General features: G+C 42.7%; 1 protein-coding gene across 2 annotated transcripts; it reads right to left on the bottom strand.

Moving 5' to 3' along the window:
• Positions 1-5773: 5773 nt before the first annotated feature.
• Positions 5774-19620, bottom strand: ARRDC3 (arrestin domain containing 3). 2 transcript variants are annotated; one of them, XR_014783278.1, is made up of 8 exons: positions 19072-19620; positions 15053-15134; positions 13128-13275; positions 12122-12224; positions 11523-11779; positions 11075-11237; positions 10661-10853; positions 5774-8441 (listed from the first exon to the last, which is right to left on the bottom strand). XR_014783278.1 is itself a non-coding variant. In XM_084801945.1 (8 exons), exons 1-8 carry the CDS (start codon positions 19349-19351, stop codon positions 8385-8387), a joined length of 1245 nt encoding a protein of 414 aa, XP_084658071.1. In that variant the 5' UTR covers positions 19352-19620; the 3' UTR covers positions 5774-8384. The 2 variants fall into 2 exon arrangements, 1 of the variants encoding a protein (XP_084658071.1); XM_084801945.1 differs by having other exon boundaries at positions 10661-10815.
• Between the last annotated feature and the right edge of the window lie 2104 nt (positions 19621-21724).

The raw sequence follows: 21724 nt of genomic DNA, 5'->3' as shown, positions 1-21724 counted from the left end.
ATATCCCAAGCCACTCTAGGCAGACCTAGAAGTTTGGAGATTAGGGAAGACAGAACTGCCGGCACGGTGGCGTATACCTTTCGTCCCAGCACTCTAGGGCAGAGGTGGGCAAGCAGATCTCTGTGAGTTCAAGTCCTGCCTGATCACAAAGCAAATCTAGGACAGCCAAGGCTACACAGAGAAATCCTGCTTTGAAAAACAAAACAAAAAAAAAAACCAAAAAAAAAAAAAGAAACAAAAAACAACAACGACAAAAACAAAAAACAAAAAACAAAAAAAGAAAAGAAAGAAAAGAAAAACCAACCTTTGCCCAAAAAAAGGAAGACAGACAGCTCTCCCTCCAGAGTGCTACTTAAATCAGAGCCTTTTGATTTCTGTTGGCAAGCTAGTAAACACACGAATCCTTAGAAAATGGAAAGAGTTAATTTTCCTTAAAGTGGAGCAATTTTATTTTCCTTTACCAAATCAACACAGCTAACTGTCAAAAAGGCATAAAAGGGTAACACAGCTCCACTATGTTGTATCCCACTGAAGTTGAGTCAACAGTGTTTTGGGAGCAAATCTCAGTATGAAATAAAGGGCGGACTGCTACCACCATCCGCTTAGAGCATTTCATCCACACGAACTCATCCCTAACAGCTTATTTCTTCTTGAACAAATCTGATGTGAACACATCTCAAAGCTTGCCGTGGAAGCAAATGATACGAATGTGACCATTTCAGCTTTCAGAAGTTTTTTTTTTTTTTGAGGGACATTTTTGGTTCACCTCTTTAGCGTGCTCCAGCCCCTCCCCCACCCCACTACCACCTTTCAAGAAAGCTCAAGTCACAAGTATCTTCATTATCAATAAGCAGACAGGTGGCTTTGACCGGGTCAGGCTCAGGACTGGCCAATTCTTTAGAAATGTCCTTCCTTCCGACTCTCGTTCCAACCAAGGCCCCAGTGCTCTGTGTGTGCGAACTAATGTTTCCGGTTAGACATTTTATCATGCCAAACGTGCTCTCAGCTTACTGATCACCTCCTAGAAATGTGTTAATATACATTTACACACATAGAGTCTATGTTTTTTGAAAAGATTTATTTTATTTTATTATGTATGCAGTATTCTGCCTGAATGGGTGCCTGTATGGCCCAAAAGAGCACCAGATCTCATTACAGATAGTTGTGAGCCACCATGTGTTTGCTGGGAATTGAACTCAGGACCTTTGGAAGAACAGACAGTGCTGTTAACCTCTGAGCCATCTTCCCAGCCCCAATGTTCTATGTTATGACACATAACAATTGAGTATATTATGGGTTACAAATGCACATTTCTATACATATTCCCTACAACATAATTAATTTGTGCAAACCTTAAGCTGCAGTATTTAAACATTGATATATTCGACAACAATCTGGATCTTAAAGCTTAAGGTGATACACAAAGCTGTGGCATTGCTAGCTGAGTAGCCACTACAGTCAGATGCTGCTGGGACACTAAAGTCCTTTTTAAAAATGCATGCAAAAGCAGGAAGTGAGGCTACAACGAATTCCGCCACAGCGCTAGCACCAGGCCAGCCTAAGGAGGAGTGTGTGGAGGAGAAGCCGCCTTTAAAACTTGTGACTTCAGCCGGGCATGGCGGTACATGACGTTACTCCCAGCACTCGGGAGGCAGGAGGCAAGAGGCAGGAGGATGTCTGTGAGTTCGAGGCCAGCCTGGTCAACAGAGTGAGTCCAGGACAGCCAAAGCTACACAGAGAAACCCTGTCTCGAAAAACCAAAATAACAACCAAAACAAACAACCAAACAACAACAACAAAAAACCCTTCTGATTTCACAGTGCAGGATTGAGTTTACTTTGTAAGGCAAAGTGTAATTTAGTGCATATATTATAGTCAGATTTTCCTCATGTAAATTGCACACTATTGCGTTAACTAAGGAGAAGAGGGCGATGATAAGTTGAATCCATCGCCACGTGCTGAGAGTGTGTGTGCCACCGTATCGCTTTTTATGTGGTGTCTTGGAACCCAGGGCTTCGTGTATACTTGTCAAGTACCCTAACTACTGACAACATTTTGATTTTTTTTTGGAATTGTATGCACCAATGTACACACGTATACTTTTGACATGTAAAACTAGAAACTGTTTGGATTTACTTTATCATGGCTGTGACCAAAATATAAACCACCTAAAGGGTTTACTTTTGGTTCATGGTTTCAGAGGGTGGAGGCTGTGGCTAAGGGCTTCTTCTTACCGAGGACAGGACACAGAAGAAACCACATGGACGATCCAGCCACAAGATGTACCCAAGGACACTGTTGGGTCTCTCTTACTTGCCCCAAGCCCTACATCTCAACACTGTTGCTTCAACACACCCATAGCAGCTACGAGGGACATTCAGATCAACATCATAAACACTTGGCCTAGTCACTTACTTCCTGCATATCCTTGCTTCTCTTCTCTTTTTTTGACAAGGATATTGTCCGGGGCACAACATTCTTCAAAAATCAAAGTCATCTTGCTTTTGAAAAATTGTCTGTGTCAGGGGGTGGGTTGCTGGAGTGATGGATGGCTCCGGGGTGGAGAGCAGTTGCTGCTCTTATAGTTGGCCTGAGTTCTGTTCCCAGAACTTACACGGTAGCTCACAAGCCCAGCTTTGCGGGATCTGTTGTGCTCTTTGGGTCTCCGCGGACACTGCATTCACATGCACACACAATTAAAATAATTTTAAAAACGTGTGTAATATATGCATGTGCGAGTTCATGCTTGTGTGGGCACGGTTCAGAAGGCCCGAGGTCCACATCAGTAATGTCTATCACTCTCCGCCTTATTTTTGGACGCAGGCTCTCTCTCACAGAATCTTGACCTTGCCGATTTCGAAAGGCCTGGTGGTACCTTGCTGACTTTGCTCTTTGGCACTGTAACTGTAGGTGGGCAGCAGTGCTCAACATTTTTACTTATTTGAGACAGGGTTGGCTGGCCTGGCTCTCCTGTATGCGACATGGTGAATTTGATAGATTTGACTGCCTCTACTGAGCACCAGGACTAAAGGAAGGCCTGCGCGACTTCACCTAGCCTTGTCTTTTTTTATCTGGGTGCTGGGGTCTGAAAGCAGGTCCTATCTCCCCACCCCACGTCTTCTTCTTATCAATAAAATGCTTTATAGCCTGGCATGGTGGCACACGCCTTTAATCTCAACACTCAGGTGGCAGAGGCAGGTGGATCTCTGTGAGTTCGAGGCCAGCCTGGTCTACAAGGCCAGTCCAGGACAGCCAAGGCTACACAGAGAAACACTTGTCTCGAAAAGCCTTAATAAAATAAAACGCTTTGAGCTGAAACATCTCTCCTCTTTGTAGTATAACATCAAAGAACGAAAAGACAAGCATCTCACCACTGTTGAGTGTTTTTGGAAATGCATACTGCTGATACTGAACTCCAAAGGTATAACTGCCCATTAACTCAGAGGTTACAAAATTCTCCCTCAAAACTATTACCTGGTCCCTTAGTTCCTACTCTATTGCTATGAAGAGACACTGTGACCATGGCAACTCTCATAGAGAAAAGCATTTAACTGGGGGCTGGCTTACACAGTTTCAGGGTTAGTCCATGATTGTCATGGTTGGAAGTAGACAGGCATGGTGCTGGAGCAGTGTGTGTGTGTGTGTGTGTGTGTGTGTGTGTGTGTGCACGCACACACGGAAGCGGGGGGAGGAACACAAGACTGGGCCTAACTTGGTATTTTGAAACCTCAAAGCCCACCCTCAGTGGCACACCTCTCCAACAAGTTCACACCTCCTAATCCTTCCCAAAGCAGCTCACCAATTAGGAACTAGACATTCAAATTTATGAGCCAAAGGGGGCCATTCTTATTCAAACTGCACTCTTGAATTTTATTTTCGTTTGTTTTTCAGTTTTTTTTGTTTTGTTTTTTTTGTTTTTTTAAAACGAGGTTTCTCTGTGTAGCCTTGGCTGTCCTGGACTGACTTTGTAGACCAGGCTGGCCTCGAACTCCCAGCGATCCACCTGCCTCTGCCTTCTGAGTGCTGGGATTAAAGGCATGTGCCACCACTACTCCTTGGCTTTTTTGTTTTTCAAGACTTTTTTTTTTTTCCTGTGTAGCCTTGACTGTTCTGGACTCTGTACACCAGGCTGGCCTCGAACTCACAAAGATCCACTTGCCTGTCTGGGATTATAGGTATGCACCACTATGCCTGGCACACCCGGGAATTTTTAAGTAGGTAGATTTTTGCTCTATATTCTGAGGTAGATGAGTGTATGCTGTGCATATACTGTGGTTGCTGGCTTGAGCTCCGTTGACAGATCAGGACAACATTCACCTCTTCCTTTTGGGAACATAAATTACTCTACTGGAAAACCCACCTGCCCATAAGAACTATGTATCAGCTAGTCAGAATCTCTCACACACTGGACATGGTGGCATCCACTTCCAAGGTAGGAGGATTCTGAGTTTGAAGCCAGGCTGAGCCACAAAGCTAATTTTCTATTTGTCTTGGGAGTACATAAAAAAAGTTTCTAGCCTGTCTAGCTTAGAAGCCAGTATGAAAAAAATACACCAGTATCAAAGACTAGTTTCTAGAGATTAAAGGAAAGAGTATGTTCCCAGGGCATCCCCATAATCCAGATGTGTTTAATATAGATCACTCCTGGAATTACCAGCTAACACATTGTTTTCCTGAAGCTAGTCCCGAGTTCCTTTCCTGCAGACTCAAAAGTCCTGATAGATACAGTAAGGTCAGCCATTCAATGGCTGTACAGAGCAACTTGACAGCTAAAGAGAACTCAGGATGCTGTCTAACCTAGAAGACACACACTTGCGTCTCAACCCAGTCCGATGCAGTTTCACAGTCATAGGTGGTCAAAAAGAGCATAACCGTTATTACTTCCTCGAAAGAAGGCCAAACTCACTCGTCAAGAGAGAGCATCTTATGTAATCTTTCTTCTTTCCAGAAGAGGAAATCAACTTGAGCACTCTGATCGATGCCTAGTCCAGCCACAGAAGGAAGAAACACATTCTCCGGCCCCTCCCCTCCATCACTGATTCATTTGTTAGCCTTACTACAGACCTATCTTACACTGGCTTGAGTGACAAGCTGACAGCCCTGCAATCTATGCAAACACATTGCAATTACACACAAAATGTAGGAATACTTCTTGGTAACATGAGAATCTAAGGCATATAAATAAATAATCCTTATGTACATGTGTAAATAATTAACAAGAAAAATTAAATTTAGCTGGGTGTCATGGCACATGTCTACAATCCCAGCACTCTGGGAGGCCGAGGCAGGCTGATCTCTGCAAGTTCAAGGTGAACTTGGTCTACAAAGTGAGTCCAGGACAGATAAGGCTACACAGAGAAACACTGTCTTGAAAAACAAAACAAAGCAAAACGAAAAATTAAACTTGATGCCAAAAGGATTTTGAAGGTTGCCAATCACCATACTAGTCAGGCCTATTTTTAAAAAATATTTACTACTTGCTGTTTTTAAAATTTGGAAAATCAGTTCAGTGCTTTTCAATCTAACTTACGCATGCCCTCCTGCAGCATCAGGACTAGGGCACATCAGAGGGGAAGGAAACTGGGGTCTAAATGTTAAATTATCTCATTACATTTGGTTCATTATATAAGACTGAAGTTCACATCTTTTAAGTCCTCAGTAATTTTCATTAGCACAAATTGATCTAAGAGTTTAATTGTATTGTTAATAGTGTTTGAATGTAGTGCATCGCTAATACGAGCAAACTTCAAATAAATTGCCAAACAATTATACAAAAAAGAAAAAAAAACACTTTTATTTTCCACAAGGAAGAGCAATAGGAAAAATTAAATCATTTCCCACATAGTTTTCTTAAAACAGAGCCTACAAGGACATATTCAGCACCAAATAAAAGATTACGAACAGCCATAGAATATAATCTATAAAGCAAACATTTAATATTGCACTTTGTTTCGCGAACATTTTGGATTTTACTTTTCCTAAATGAAAAATTAGGAAGCTATCTTGAATACTAGAGCACAACTGTGACCCTCACATGTAATGTCAGGAATGGACCAATATTTAGAAAAGTGGAAAGCCTGAAAGAGTGAAGAGATCTTTAATGGGAAAAAACAAAACTCTATTTCACCAAGGCTTAAAGGAATTTTGTCACGTAGTGCCGATTATCGTAATATTGGTCATTCTTGGTTAATGCAGTATTTTATGAGAGAATATGCTAGTGAGTGTCCCGATGCTGTGCACACCGACAATTGTTCCCTAGTTAGACGTCACAATGAGTAAGAGGTGTTTTCAGACAATCCCTCCTTAACAAACCAAACCACCAAATGCCCTTTTTATGTCAAATATCCCACCAGCTTATTCTGAGGGGGACATTCACAAAATGACTCAACAATAAAAAAATAATTGACCCCCACTTCCTTATCATCTAGTATAGGTTGCTACGGGAGCACAAACCCTGTAAGTGAATCACTTAAAACGCGATCCCTTTTTACAGTGGGCTTTCTTCACCCTGTCAGCATAATTTCAAACATGAATATTCTTCCATGTTTTTCTTAAAGGCCACTTATGGAAAAGCCTATTTTGTATGAAGCTTTAAGACAGTATTTAACCAGGCCAAGCACCGAGCCAGAGTTACTGTTGTTTTCAGTCACGTTAACTGTGGGTTAGATGGCAAGGTAGGTAGATGTAACGCTCAATTTTTACACATATGTTGCAACATCAGAGATGCTGGTGTCATAGAAACAAGTGAACTCCTAAAAGAAATCACTATTCTTTGTACTTGGGAAGATGAGAGTTTTAAATCTTTTCATGTACGCTGGTATGACCCAACCACACATTATCTTTAAAAATAATTTACTGATGTGTTGTTCTACCTGTATAGGTTCGGAGCTGGAGATCACAGAGAAAAAAATTGTTGAAAAACAGTATCACACTCACACGTACAAACTGAAGCTATTTATCCCAGCGAACATGCTAGTGATGGTAATTGCGAAGTTGCACACCCAGGGAACAAATCAGGGATTTTAATCTCTGAAACCTCAGCAATCATTTAAGTCAAGCTTCTCCGACCATGACCCTCACTCACAGACACCTCTGGCTTACTGAAGACTGCATCAGCAAAAATGATTTCCAACATATGTGTTTTGGAGGTAATTAAGTAACTCTGTATAAAAATAAATGCACTTTCCCCTCCCTGCCCCAGTGACTGGACAACTTCCGCTTCCTTTCAGAATAATAAAAATATTCTTTCAGAGCCACAGCCCTTAGCTCCCGCTGGTGCCTGCCCCGCTGCCTTTCTGCAGCCCTCTTGGCTCTGCTGCTTATATGTAATGATAAAAAGGGGATGTGGGTGCATTATCAGTTTTGTGTATGTCCCGTTTCTGAATTTCCCTCTCCAAAAAGCCAACCAAATAACAACAACAACATCATCATCATCATCAACAACAACAACAAAGTAACAGTGCAACAAAACACAAATAGCATTCCGACGTTTGGCAAGTGATGCGGTCACCTGAGATTGAGTGATGTTAGGCAGTCAGTAACACAATGCTGCTCTGCTGTCAGGAGTAGAAGGCAACACAGTCCTGGGTACACAGGCCCACAGAGTCTCTCGTCCGCTTCTTCCCGCCCTTTTTCTCCGTGTATCTGTTGCTTATCTACTACAGTAGGCTGCAAAACATACAGCAAAAGGATTGGCTTGAAGGCATTTGATGTTTGTAAATGAATCCACCGTAGGATCCAAGCTGAAGAGGTGGTACATGGCCAGCCTAGCAGGACAATTCTGAGCATGTGCATACGCAGGTAGAGTCCAGGCTACATTAACTTAAAAAAAAAAAAAACCCAAAACGAAAACAACAACCACAAAAAAACCCAACTGTCAGTGCGTTTTGTTTTGTTTTTTTCATGTCAAAGTTTTTCAAAGCTTTCTTTTGTTCCACGTTGTGCTGACCACAAGCAAGTTTTAAGAGTATCAAGAGTCTGGCATAAATGGAAAAAAAAAAGAAAAAAAGAAAAAAAAAGCTGTAGTGACATTGAACTGCTGCACAATGTAAGCATTGAGCATGTGCAAATTTTCAAATCAGAAGGACAACACCCTTCTCTGCAACGGTGTCTTGACACGTGTGACCACAGGCTAAGAAGACTGCACTTAGCATATGCCAGTTTTAAAGAAAAGCTTAGATCTTCAAGCACGTTGGAGCAGCCTCAGAATGATGCTGTAGGATTCTAAAGCGTGATCACTGGCTGTTTCACGTATTTGCCACCATTTTTCTGGGCAAAAGCAATTCCACTTCCTCTGAAAACGTGTCTCCAAGATACTTCTCTGTCCTCAGCCGGAAGAGATACAGTTCGGAACCCACATCAACTTGACTCAATCAAGTGTTCCTTCAGCGAGAGGGGCAGGAAGGTCTGTCCTCCGATGACTGATCAGGGTTTGGATCAATCTAGTAGGAAGAAAATGTACAAAGTTACCTTGGTAAGGTGTAGGAAGAATGCAGCGTACAACTGCGTCAGCAAACGTTAAGCAAGAGTCGGAGTCAGCGCACACTCGTCACTCCGTAGCCAAGTGAAGTTAATATTCCCTCCATCTCAGGTGATGTGTGGGAAGCGCAGGGTGCTAGACCAGCTATATGATTATAGTTATGCCAAATAAACTATCTCTGCTCCCATCCTAAATCTGCGAGGAGGCTCTGCAGTTCCTGTGAAGGTCACTCAGAGGTCTACTGGGCAAGACCTGTCTGTTTGAATTTAAATGTGAGACAACCCAAAGTGCCTTAAAAGTTTTATGCCAAATACACAGTTTTGAAGAAAATAGCCAATTACTTTTTAGTTAAATCAGATTCCAGAAACATTTTAGGGTTGTATAAGGTTTAAATGAACTTATATATATATATACTCAACTTGAAATGGGCAGAATTTATGAGAAATTACATAAAAGTGAATGCTATTCAGATATTCCTTCTTTTAAAATGCTTCCATGAAAGCTATGACCATTCAAAGCCAGAAACAAAATAAGAAAATGTCAGGAAGAAAATAATAATAATAATGGTAATAAAATGTGAGAATTGGTAGAATATTTTCAGTATCTAACACATATTTTTATGAACCACAGTAAGAAAGGAAATACATGTAATCAACACTTTGAGACTCTGAATACCCTAGTTGACGGCAACGACTCCACTGTCACACTTGGGGAAGCTGTCTCAGCTCCAGCTACTGTGTGGCACAGCGATTGGTTTCAAAGTGAAAGCAAATTCCCTCACGTCTAAGGAGTATGAAATAGTACAGAACTCACCATAAAATAGAGAACTAGACTACATCACCCAGAGAATAACTGCCTTTTTCTTTTTCTGTTTTTGCTTTTTCAAGACAGGGTTTCTCTGTGGAAATAGCTCTGGCTGTCCTGAAACTTGTTCTGTAGACCAGGCTGGCCTCGAACACAGGATCTCACAGAGATCCACCTGCCTCTGCCTCCCAGGTGCTGGGATTAAAGGCGTGCACCACCACCGCCCAGCCAAGAACAACTTTCTTGATTTATAGTTATTTTGGTTACCAAGGCCAATTTGAAGAGTCCTTGTAAAAACTGTGCTCTTGCTCCAGTCGCTAAAAATGTCCAGACACTGTTGAGCCCAGCCTTCTGGCCCTGTAGCTGCGCTGCTCTTCTTCCTGGACTGTCCCACCTTTGGAGGGCTACTCATTTTTAAAAATTCAGCTTAAAAATAACTTTCTCAGAAAAGTTACTCTGATTTCTAAGATCCAATAAACAGCTCATTAAATGAGTGGTGTTTTCTAACACTGTTGATTTAGTTTCTAATCTTATTTTCTCAATAATCTTTGAGCTTATCCAAGTGCTAGCTTATCTATTCCCTTGCATGCTCATACATCAACATGAAGAACATAAAGATCTAGCAGTGTAGCTGGGCGTGGTGGCACACACTTGTAATCTCAGGAGGCAGGAGGATCTCTGTGAGTTCAAGGGCAGCCTGGGTTAAAAAGTGAGTCCAGTACACAAGAGAAACCCTATGTCAAAAAACAAAATCGAAAACAAAACAAAACAAAACAAAAAGCAAAACAAACAAAAACTCTTGCATTGTAGAAATGTTTTTTAAGAGGCCATTTGGAAATATGCTATTTTCTCCTATGACTATGAATGCTAAAATAAACAAGAATTAGATTGGAAAAGGCTCATACATAAATTCTAGTTAATTAATGTTTACGATATTATAAAGTTATTCCTTCAAAAATACTAATGATTCAAGTGGAGTTTGATCATCATCTTATTTCCTGAGTGAAATCTTACTTATATGTCAAAGTTAGAAAAATTGACAATTGAGCTGGGCGCGCCTTTAATCCCAGCACTCAGGAGGCAGAGAGGCAGGAAGATCTCTGAGAGTTCAAGGCCAGCCTGCTCTACAAAGTGAGTCCAGGATAGCTAAGGCTATCCAGAGAAACCCTGTCTCAAAAACCAAAGAAGAAAGAAAAAAGAAAAGAAAAAAAAAAAAAAGAGGAAAATTGACAATCACAACTTTAAAAACTGTTCTAAATTTTTTATTAGAAGAATAACCAAGAAGCAACTATTTTGCTAAAGGCTGTATCTTTTTAAAAGCCTTTATTGCTGTTTCCTAGGAGACCCAGCAAATTTCATCTTTGACTTGGCGCTTACCTCTGAATAAAGAGGTGGAGGCAGGAACCGGAACTCCTGGATATAGGCGAACAGTGGTCCTTGAAGAGCGCGCTCAAAATCGTCACACGCACTCATGGGGGCGAGATTGCTTCGCCTTTGTTCCTCAGTTACCACTTCTGCGTAGCTGGGTGGCGCTGAAGGAAAAAGATACACGCAATTCGAACAACATGTTCTTATGCATGTCAAAATACACAGAATAGTAGATATTAAAAAAGTGTCATGTAAAAGAATAATTATTTGGTGATTAAAACAAGGGAGACATACAACAAAACTTAATATTAAAGTCACATGCTATCTAAGATAAAAATTTAACTAGGGATATAAATTATCAGACAACAACAAAGTTTAAGTAATAATGGATAGAATAAGATTAGACATTTATTATCAAATTACCTTCAGGTCTTTCAGGAAGGGATAAGCCCAGCCAGTTCATATTCATGCTACACTGACTGCTTACACTTGAGGTTCTGCTACCAAACGGATGAAGAGGAATGGTGCCGATGACAAGTGGCAAGTTAAGAAATAAATCCATCGCTCCAGGAATATCCACATAGACCTAAACGGGAAAGAGATGCTGGAGTCAGCCTTCTAAGTAGGAGTTTCTTTAACAACACAACCCAATTTTGACATTAACGGAGATGCCCTTTCATTTCTAGGAAGTTCCTCTTTTATGTCATGTTATGTGGTAAAATTAGCGGTCACAGTGTAAAGTTTCACACATGCGCACACACACACACACACACTCCACTGAGAGTACTATAAAAACCAATCTTGGGTAAGTCAAAATTATGACCCCATAACCTTAAGAGAAGTCACAAACATTTCTTACAGTAACACTTACCATTAGCGAATACTCCACACGGATTATACTACAATCGAGGATAGAGGGTGAAACTGGTGGAATTTTTAGCAGCTTGCCATTCCACGTTTCTGTCTTCCCAGATGATAAGGAGTCCCCACGTAAGTTTGCCACCAGCTGTTTAACTTCCTTCATTTTCCCTTTGGCATAGAAGGCCTGTGTTTGGTAAATGGCTGCCTTTGGCACTACCATCCGGGAAGAGCAGTTCTCAATCTCAGCAAATATCTGTATTGATTCACCTGGAGAGGGAAGCAGTTATATTCACTATTAGAAAAGAAATCAGCAAACACCTATTGTAAAGTGTTGACTTCTGAAGCTTAGTTATGAAGAGCAACTGACCCCATGGAGGAAACGCTATCCTAGAAGTGGGCAAAGCAAGCGACAGTCAAAAATGGCTGCCCACTCACAGAACTATAGGGAAAAGGGGGCCTACAACTGTGAAAAGAAAATGGGCACGCACCATGGGCGTGGCTTTATTAAGGAAGGCTGGGTGTTTATATCTGGTATCTGCAATACTCTAAGTGTATACACAAATGCTTAGTAAATAAATTGCTTTTTGTGGGCATCAGCTTCATACATACCTGGTGTGTAGCCCTTCCTCTCAATTTTGGCACTTAAGGATATTGGGCCTGAGGTGCAGAACCAGCAACAGAGGGTCTTTTCTTTTGTGCCTGCTTGGGGTGACTGTAAGAAATAAATTGAAAAAGAAAATCCATAAATGTACAAACTCAAATAAATGGCAGAGTGCTTTAAAAATAAACTAAGATAATTAATTTTGTTCCCCTAATCAATGGTTTTTAAATGATATCAAAATCTGTCTTTATATAAACTTCTATTGAATAAAGAAAAAAAAATGGGCTAAAGGTTTAACACCCTATTCCAAAGCAGAGTTTTAGCCCATTTTGTACAATAAAAAAACTAATCAAATAAACAAACAAAAAAAACCCTTTCCAAATTCCATATAAACTCTCTGTCGTAAACTTGGTTGTAATTCCAAATGGTAACATCTGACTTTGAAAATGTAAAAAATTGTTAATAAAATGTAAAAATTGTCAATTTTTTGAATTAGCTTTAAAGATGTTATCGTATGTTTAAGCCTAATAGGTTTTGAAGCCAAATTTGAATTAGTGTCATAAAATGTAATTAAAAAGAAATTAAGAGTTTTGTTTTTTCCTGAAAATGATGACTCCCCATGAGTTGACACCTATCCCTAACTGGAATAGCGCATTGTAGTACGAACTTTAGACAGACGGTGACAGTTTCAAGTAAGAGTAAACGCCATCGCCTTCAATGATAATACTGTTTGTCAAAGAGTCATTTAGGGACCACGCCTTGTTATTGCTGTGTTCGACATAAAAGACACTTCGCATCACATACTGGTCTTTTAAATTTACTTAGCACAACATGAAAAATAGGAGCACATTATTCATCCACTGTGTGCTCTACTTGTACTGTATTTTAAAATAGGTATCTTAAATGGATTTCAATAAAATTGCTTTATTAAAGTTACGGAGATTGCATAGATCAGAGGCTATTCTTTATGTGGTCTTATGTCAAAAAGCAATGCAGAATTCAGTCAGTTCTTACCAGTAATGAAGGAGTGTTGATATCTATGTGCTCAAAGACTGTAAATTCCTTCTTTAATTTTACTGGTAGAAGCCAAGGCCTATGCAATTCGGCTTTCACCCAATAGCGCACACTGCCATGTCGGCCTTCGAATGAGGTAGCAAGTGGTCTGTGCAAAATATAAAGATTGATATATTAATCTTATACCTCTTTCTAAAAATTCAATAGTAGATCAGAATAAACACGTCACCATGTTGTACTGTCTATGAGGTACCACATATATAAAGTACTGTCTGTGGACCAATGAGGCCCCGCATGTTTAAGTTCTTAAAACTTTCCAAAGGGATAAGTCACTGGGGAAAGACCTTTTATTCTCAAAAGGTAAGAGTTAAATGTAACAGAAATTTTATTTTTAAAGCCAGAAGAATACAATCCCTTTAAACTAAAGAGTCTACTTTTAATGTTGGTGGCAAAATCATGAAAGTTAAATGAACTATTTTTGAAAAGGTAAAAGTTTTAATATAAATATAAAGATAAGAATGGCCAGTTTTTATCTAAAAAAATCCTAGCTCCCAGTAAAACATTCAGAAAATATTCCCCGTGCTGCTGCATTTTTGTTAGTTAGGAACTAGACTCTCCTTTTTTACCAGTTAATTACCAATGTCAAAAAAAGGTCTAGAATAGTCTCACAATTTTGTATTTTGTAAATTCACAGGAATGGAAAGGTGCTTTTTAGCCCTGTCCTCTCATATTTTAACTCTCCTTTGGCTGTTTCCCAGCTTTACTTTCCAAGGCTCAAAATGAAAAAATGTCCCGACTGAACCCACGTGAGAGGAATCAGAGCTGTTCCTCAACTTGGCCAGGCTGGAGGCTTTGCTGTTTGTACAAGGTTATAGGGTTATTTGTTTGTTTGTTTGTGTTGGTCTTTTGAGACAAGGTTTCTCTGTGTAACCTTGGCTACTCTGGACTCGTTTTGTAGACCAGGCTGGCTGCGAACTCACAGAGATCCTCCTGCCTCTGGCTTCCGAGCGCTGAGATTACAGGCATGTCTGGCCTGTAGAAGGTTTTAAGCAGCAGTCTGTCCCATTAGAGAACTGCCCAGTGTTGCTACATAGAAGGCTGGAGCTAGATTAGCCTGGTACAAGTGCCAGTATTTTACAATGACTGTGAACTCTACAAAGAATTCCAACGTAGAATTAGTAAACATAGGATTACATACACTCAAGGCACGATAAACTGTTGTATGAGCTAAGTTTAGTCTTCTACAGATCAACGCAGGTGTCAGTTTATAGATCTTAGTGTCTGTTAAAATGCACTATGAAAAGGTGTTTATATATTCTCTACCAACAATGTTAAAATGCTAAGAATGTGCTGCATTTCAAGCTCCTAAGGTGACTTTGACAGACGGTTGCTTTCAAGTCCAGGTTATGTTAGCTTATATAATGTCCCCAGTAGCTCTGTACACAAAAGCTACAGACTCTGTACCTAAAGAACAAGACCCTCCTTGAGTCTTATCTTCGCATTCTAATGGCAGAAAAGGTAGAACACCGACTCTAATGCAGTGAGCTGGTACTCCATAGCGCTCTTTTTGTAAAGCTAAAAAAGCAGCTATGTGACAGAAGGGTTACTATTTGACTAGCACCCACTCGCTCACCACTCCTAAATTAAATATGAATGTTTTACAAGCTTCAAACACTACTGAAGGATACTAACAACTAAGTGTGCTTTCTGTAATTTTGCCACATGAAATTAAAAATAGCTCCTTCTATTTAATATTGTTTTCCTTTCTCTAAGTTTCTGTAATGAAAGGGTTTTTTTGTTTTGTTTTGTTTTTTCCAGGCTGAAAAAATTTTTAAACTGAAAACTTTACAATATGGATCATCTTATTTTATAAGAACAATTGACTAAGACTGTCCATAGAAATGCCTATTACTTAGAGTACTTACGTTTGTGGAAGCTCAAAGCTAAATGCATATTCATGCCTTCCTGAATGAACAGTGTTGAAGCCTTCTTCTGAATTATCATCATCTAAAAGGAACAAAAAGAAAAAAACATAAACCTTCTCACTCTCAAGTGGTTAGGAAGGATGTTCTTTTTCTTTCCTTCTTTCTTTCTTTTTTCTTTTCTCCAGGAGACAGGGCTTCTCTGCATAGCCCCGATTGTCCTGGAACTCACTTTGTAGACCAGGCTAGCCTAGAACTCACAGATCTGCCTGCTTGTAGCAAGGGCACTCTTAATGATAAAAAGGCACAAGCTTTCACCTTAGCAATATGCCTTCTCATCCCAACGTCATTATTTGCTCTGGCTAAAATAAAAATCCTTATTCTTCACCGTCCTCATCCCCCAAATGGGGATGTGAGTAGTTACACTTTATAGGCTATTTATTTTAATGAAAAAATGATTCAAACAATGAGAAAAAAAACCCCGTATCAAGTACAGTATTTAACAAAAGGTTCAGGTATCAAACTACAGTTATCTTGGTTACTAGTTGTTTATATGAGTGTGCATAAAGTAAAAATTGTGGTAACATCTTTTAATAGCTAGTTTTTGGTGAATATTGACTTTCTGGAGGAGATTACTCAGGTTGCACTCAAGAAACTGGGGCTGAAGGACGCCTGGGACTCAAGGCTAGCCACAGGGGACCCTGTCAAAGAGGGGAGGAGGTGACTGTACAGTTTCGAAGGTAAATACAGTCATTTATTTAAGACAATATCCAACACTGGTTTTAACAGCAACTAAAATCTGTCTTTGTAAGTTTAATTGCAGAGGGCTGAATTTAAAAGATGCCTTTTTACAAAGAAACAGTTTGTTCAACCTCCTTAAGAAATGAAGTCTAATTGGGCAGTTTCCATTTGCTTGGGGGTGGGGGTGGGGGTGGGGTAGATACAGGCTTTCATTTAACAACCAGTTTTTCTTTTGTGCGAATTCATTTTTGTGTGTGTGTGTGTGTCGTGAAAAATAAATTCATTAAAAAAAAAAACTGTGGAAAAGGTTTAGAGTTAAAAAAAATTCCTCTTGGCTGTCTAGGGCACACACCAAGGTCTTACTTGCTTTACTTGGTGTGCAATCCTTTTTAATTGGCTTGGGAGGGAGGGGGGTGAGGGAGGCTGGCCACGGCATCATTTATACTTTTTCTTTTTTCTTTTTCGACCGAAGTACTGACAATGCATTAAAAACATGACTTTTCGTTCCAACATTACGGTGAGCCGCCCATGTGTGTACGCGGCTGCCGCCCGCGCCTCTGGGAGGCCCCGCACTGTGTCAGCCCCGAGGACGTGGCCGGGAGCCGGGGTCCTCCCATTCGCTCCCTCCCGGGCGCCCAAACTTTGCCTCCTTCTTCTCCCTTTCTTCCTCGCGGCTCCCTTTTGTGCCAGCTCAGCAGTCTCATTGAGGCGAGCCGCGGCCGCCGCGCCGTGGTAAACAAGTGCCTGGCTGTCAATCAAGAACTAGACTGGAGCAGGAGAGGACCGGCCTAAACCGGCGCTGAGCAGATCCCAGCCGGTCCGCCCGCCCGCGCCCCCGTGCCCGTGCCCGCGCGCGCGCGCGCGCTCCCGCCGCCCCGCTATACATACGGCATACGTCGCGCGGCGCTCGCGCCCGGGCAGCCTAGCCTGCTGGGCCCGGGGGAGGGGAGGGGGGCGGGGCCACGGCGCGCCGCGCTTCCGCTTTCCACGCCCCAGCCGGTGACCGGTTCGATCTGGCTCAGGCCACCCTGACACCTTTACTGTTCACAGCGTTGGGGGAACTGGGGCGGAGGCGGCAGCCGGCAAGCGGAGGACCCCCCCCACTCCCCGGTGTGTGTGTGTGGGGACAATGGGCGAGGCCGAGCTGGCCGCGCCGCCCTTTCACTTGCCGGCCACTGTCATGTCCCCTCGGGTCACACAGGTGCCAGCCCGGGGGAGGACGAGCCCCCCGCGCGCCGACCTCCCTCCCTCCGTACCCCGGTGGGATCCCTAACCAAAGCTGCACCCAGGGGCCATGGCACCTGCGGCGGCTCCGATGGGCGACGGGGCCCAGGGAGGGCTGGGCCGGGGTGGGGTGGGGGAACCCCGGCGGCTGGGGAGGGGGCGGGGGCGGGCCAGCCGGGAGGGACCTTTACCGGCGCACGCCGGTTCCAAGCCTCGCCCCAGCCGGCGCGAGCCGGCTCGCTGTCTGTCCCCCCCCCCGTCCCACCCCTCCTCCGTCCCGCCCCCACCCCGTGCCCAATCCAATCAACGGCTGGCATCGCCTTAGCAACAGGCTTAACAAACGCGGCTCCGCCTATCGCGGGGCGCGCGGGGCGGGCGCCCGGCTGCCAGGCTAGTTTGAGAGCTCCCAGTTTGAAGTCATTGAAACTATTCCAGCCTCAAGAGCCCCGGGCCACGCGTAGCCGGGGTTGCGGGGCCACCGCGCACGGTGCAGGTAGCTTCTCCTAACCGTGCGGGTCAGGGTGCGCCCCCCCCCCCATGAACTGCTGGTCCCCATAACCCGCTCTGATTTCTCCATAACAAGTCCTTACTGCTCGAGGAAAAAAAAAAAAGCCTTTTGTCTCTTCTCGTTTTATTAAAGGCTGCAACGTCCAAGCAGGTTCAAAGGCAAATTCATGCGTCTGCCCCCCCCCCCTTTTTTTAAAGCAAATAAGAGCACTGTCATTAGGCATTGTATGCCCCATCTGTATGGACGCTGGGGAAGGTTATCTAGGGAACCATTTTAGGGTGTAGGATGCCTCGGTGTAGCTGCGTGACCCTAAGAATTGGCTTCACCTTCATATTTAGAAGACGGTGCATTAATTCTGTGTAACTTAAAGCATCCTCCCACTTCTCACTTGCCTTAAGTTCAATTACCGTCTCCCCAGGATGTACATTTTAGATATTTTTAAAAAGTGAAAGTATGCCACTATCTGGACAAAAACCAAAAAACGCCAGTATTTGCACTAAAATACTGCATTAGAAAGGAGAAACACAAATTACATAACCAGTTTTAACATTATATTCTTCTTGGACTAGGAATTAAGTCATCGCCACCACCTGACGCGTGTGGCCAATCTGCTGAGAGCACAGCAAGCGCCCCTCCTCACCATCCCCCCAGAACTGGTCCGAAACAGGATTGAACCGCTTCTAACAAAGGGTGGAAACTTAGAAAAACAAGCTTGGAGTCGCCTATATTTCCACATTGTAACCACTTAAACAACAGACGGCAAATCTCAGGACCCCCCTTCTCTTCCGTTGACAATGCCTATCTTCCTCTTGTACCCACAAACCAAATCCGATGTGCCATATACTTTACAATTCCATCCCCCTGCCATGGCTTTCATTGAATCCACGTTCCAAAGTTAGACGTGATGCTCTGGGAAGAAAATTACTGACCCCGAATGGCTTCTAAAACCTGACTTAGTGGTTTGCATAATGATTGATATCATCCTTTAAAATAAATAATGCTTGGTGTACATTTTTAAAGGAATGGGGAGAAATAGGGGGAAAAAACCCACGTGGGGGTGTTGATGCCATATGTCAAAATTAGCCATGGAAGTCCATTATCAAGGAACAATAATCAAGTCTTTAAAGTCTTTTGCATGTGAACATCAAAATCAGATACATCTAGCAACCTTCTTGAAATGTCACTCCAGTTCTTTATTGGAGCTCATTTTTGGATCTAAGACTGTAAAATAAAAGGAGAAATCCAATATTGGACTGCAGCTTTTGCCAACGAATTTGGGAATAACAGTAAAACGACGCTGTCAGATTTAAACACTTTATAAGGTGCGGGTGGCAGTTATGAAGCCGGTTACAGATAGAGTTGAGTAAGTGCAGTTTGCAGTCACCCTGCAGACGCCTGCATGCATTACGGGCTTACCACGCTTGAACGTCAAGGAGAAACTGCATCTAAGTTTGCTAACCTTTCTCAAACTGCCGATTACAAGTACACTAAATGAGAATAAAGTTCTCATGCAAAGAAGCCGAATGTAGCGACTAATATAAAAACTTACCTCTTTCGTGCCCAATTAGGATGTCTTTATGGTTGAAATATTCTACTTCTTCAGTGTAATTCTGTGTATAGGCAGTATTCGAGCCGGCGTTTCTAGATTCAGTCCAGCGTACTTTCGCATGTCCTCTTGCATGAATTTTAAGAGATTTTACTCTGATTTCCCCAGTAACTTCTAAATTCACCCTTCCTGAGACAGTGTCCCCGCTGGAATACACGGGGACATTGCTGTCATTAAGACAGTCAAAGCTTATTGTCAAACTCTTCACCTTTCCCAGCACCATGATTATAACAAAAATCTATAAAAATATAATGTAAGACCAAAAAAGTCAAGATCGCATATAAAATGTGATCTTCACTTAACACTGATCGGTGTCTTTTGCCGTGCAAAAGCAACAACAACAAAAAAATCTTGCAGGCAGGATCAGTGATTGTCTACGAACAGTTCATTGAGATTTCTTAAAAAGTCAGGGCAGCAAGGAAGCTGCTGCTCCACGCTCCCGCTCGCCTCAGTGGTCTCCTTACAAAGACGGGCGGCTGGATGCTGCCAGCTCACTTTAAGAGCAGCTTTGTGAAAAACAACCCCAGTGCGCAGGCGCAGGCCGCGGTTGCGGCCAGCCTCCCTGCGCGCTCCCTCCGGCGCGGCGCGCCCCGGCTCGCCGCGCGCTCCCGGTACAGTAGGCGTGGAGCCGGCGACTTCGGTGCATGGGCCGCTGCGATTGGCAGCGCCACCCCCGCCACGGCCCGCAGCACCGGCCCTGCACGCGCACCCCGAGCTGGGTAGTGTGGCCCCGCGGCCCGAGTGTGCGCGAGGGCCGCAGACCCGGGGAGAAGGACGTGCGAGCCGGGGGGGGGGGGGGGGGGCAAGGGGGGAAGGGGAGAAACCGGTTGGGCAAGCGGCTGGTGGCCCCGAGTCTAAGCTAATGAATTTCAAAAGGAAACGTAATAAAAAGCAGACAAATATTGTTCATAGAAGAAAGCATTGCTGACTTGGACAGAAACAACAAAAGCAAGCAGGACTTTTGTGGGCTGGGTGGCATTGGACTAAGCCAGGGCCCGAGGAGCACTAGAACCGTGTTCCAGGCAGCCCTGGTCTTCCACTGCCTTCCCAGACTCTTAGAGCACCAAACCCAACCAAGTTGTCTCTCTCTCTGTGTGTAGGCCTGACCACTTCCTCAAAGGGAGAAAAAGTCCTTTTTCAAGACACCACCTACAGCTCCATTTGTAGGGAATGACGCTATTACAACTCCTGAATCCACAGGAGTAAGAATAGAGCTCACACCCCAAATTACTACCTCATAAGAGGCAGTTTGAACTCAGTGATTTAGCTGACACTGTTTACAACAGGCTGAAGCCTTAGCCAGGAAAGCATATACAGTGGTTTTTAGTTTTAAGTGTGATTTATTATATAAGCGAGGCTTCATTTTGTTAAGCCTTACTTTTAATTCAATACGCTGCATTTAAAAACAGGAACATTTCTTTGTGAATGCTTTGATTAAAAAAAAAAGGTAGCGAGTTCTGAACATCGCCAGGATTCAAAGGGTGATGGCATAAACTAAGATCATTAACAATTAACAGAACCTCTTATAACAGGACTACGCAAAATTAAAATCCTGTACTATGCAGAACCAAAAATTGTGCGCCCAGGGGCTTGGCGGGGATTGTCCATAGATAAACACTTTAGATTATTTTTGCATGGTAAGTCTGGGTAGGCCGAATCACAAGCTAAACACATTCATCTTGATGTTTTCTTCATTTAAGAAACTAAATTTTTATGTAGTTGAACTTTAATTGGCAAGTCATCTTGAACTAAAAAATATATAGAGTATAACTATAATAAGAATAAGGCCTAGGCAGACCATTTATCTGAGCAGTTTCCTTTGCCAGGCATAAAATTACGCATTTGTGTATTTCAATGAAGGAAAAAAAAAATCAACTTTCTTCTCTCGGTTGACACCTGGTGGATAATCTAGGTAAAGTACCTAACCCTTGTCCTAAGCGTTGGTAACAAATACTACTACCTGGTGTTTTTCTCCCCCTAGTGGTATCAGCTGGGAGTTTACTAAAACGTCAAGTTCTGTTCATTACGAGGTAAATAATACGCACTGGGGATTCACATAATATTGAGCAAGGGGTGGAGTTAATAGTGGACACAGATTATTTTTAATAAAGATTTTACCTATGAGTATGTGTATATAGATATTATGTGGGATGCAGTGTATGTGCCGGGTACCTGTCAAGCCAGGGAGGGCTCAGATTCTCTGGAGCTAGACTTTTCTGTAGTTGTGAATCTGGCAGTCTAGGTACTGAACTCGGGTCCTCTGCAAGACCAACAAACACTCTTTTTTTTTTTTTTTTGAGATGTTGTTTCACGACAGTGTTTCTCTGGGTAGCCTAGGCTGTCCCGGACTCACTTTGTAGACCAGGCTAACCTCAAACTCACAGAGCTCACCTGCCTCTGCCTCCCAGAGTGCTGGGATTACAGGCGTGCCCCACCATGCCCCATGAGCAACAAAAAACTCTTAACTTTTGAGTCAGTTCTCCAGCCTCCAGTACACAAATTCTTTACCAAACTTACGTTAAAAATTATTTGTAGAGGAATTTTAATCCAGCAACGTGGCTACTTTGTCTGATCTAGAAATGCCTTTAATCCTGGA

This window comes from Acomys minous, assembly GCF_964271855.1.
Source record: "Acomys minous genome assembly, chromosome: 11".
Lineage (NCBI taxonomy): Eukaryota > Metazoa > Chordata > Mammalia > Rodentia > Muridae > Acomys > Acomys minous.
Note: the sequence above shows the minus strand (reverse complement) of the source record. Positions and strands in the feature narration are given on the sequence as shown.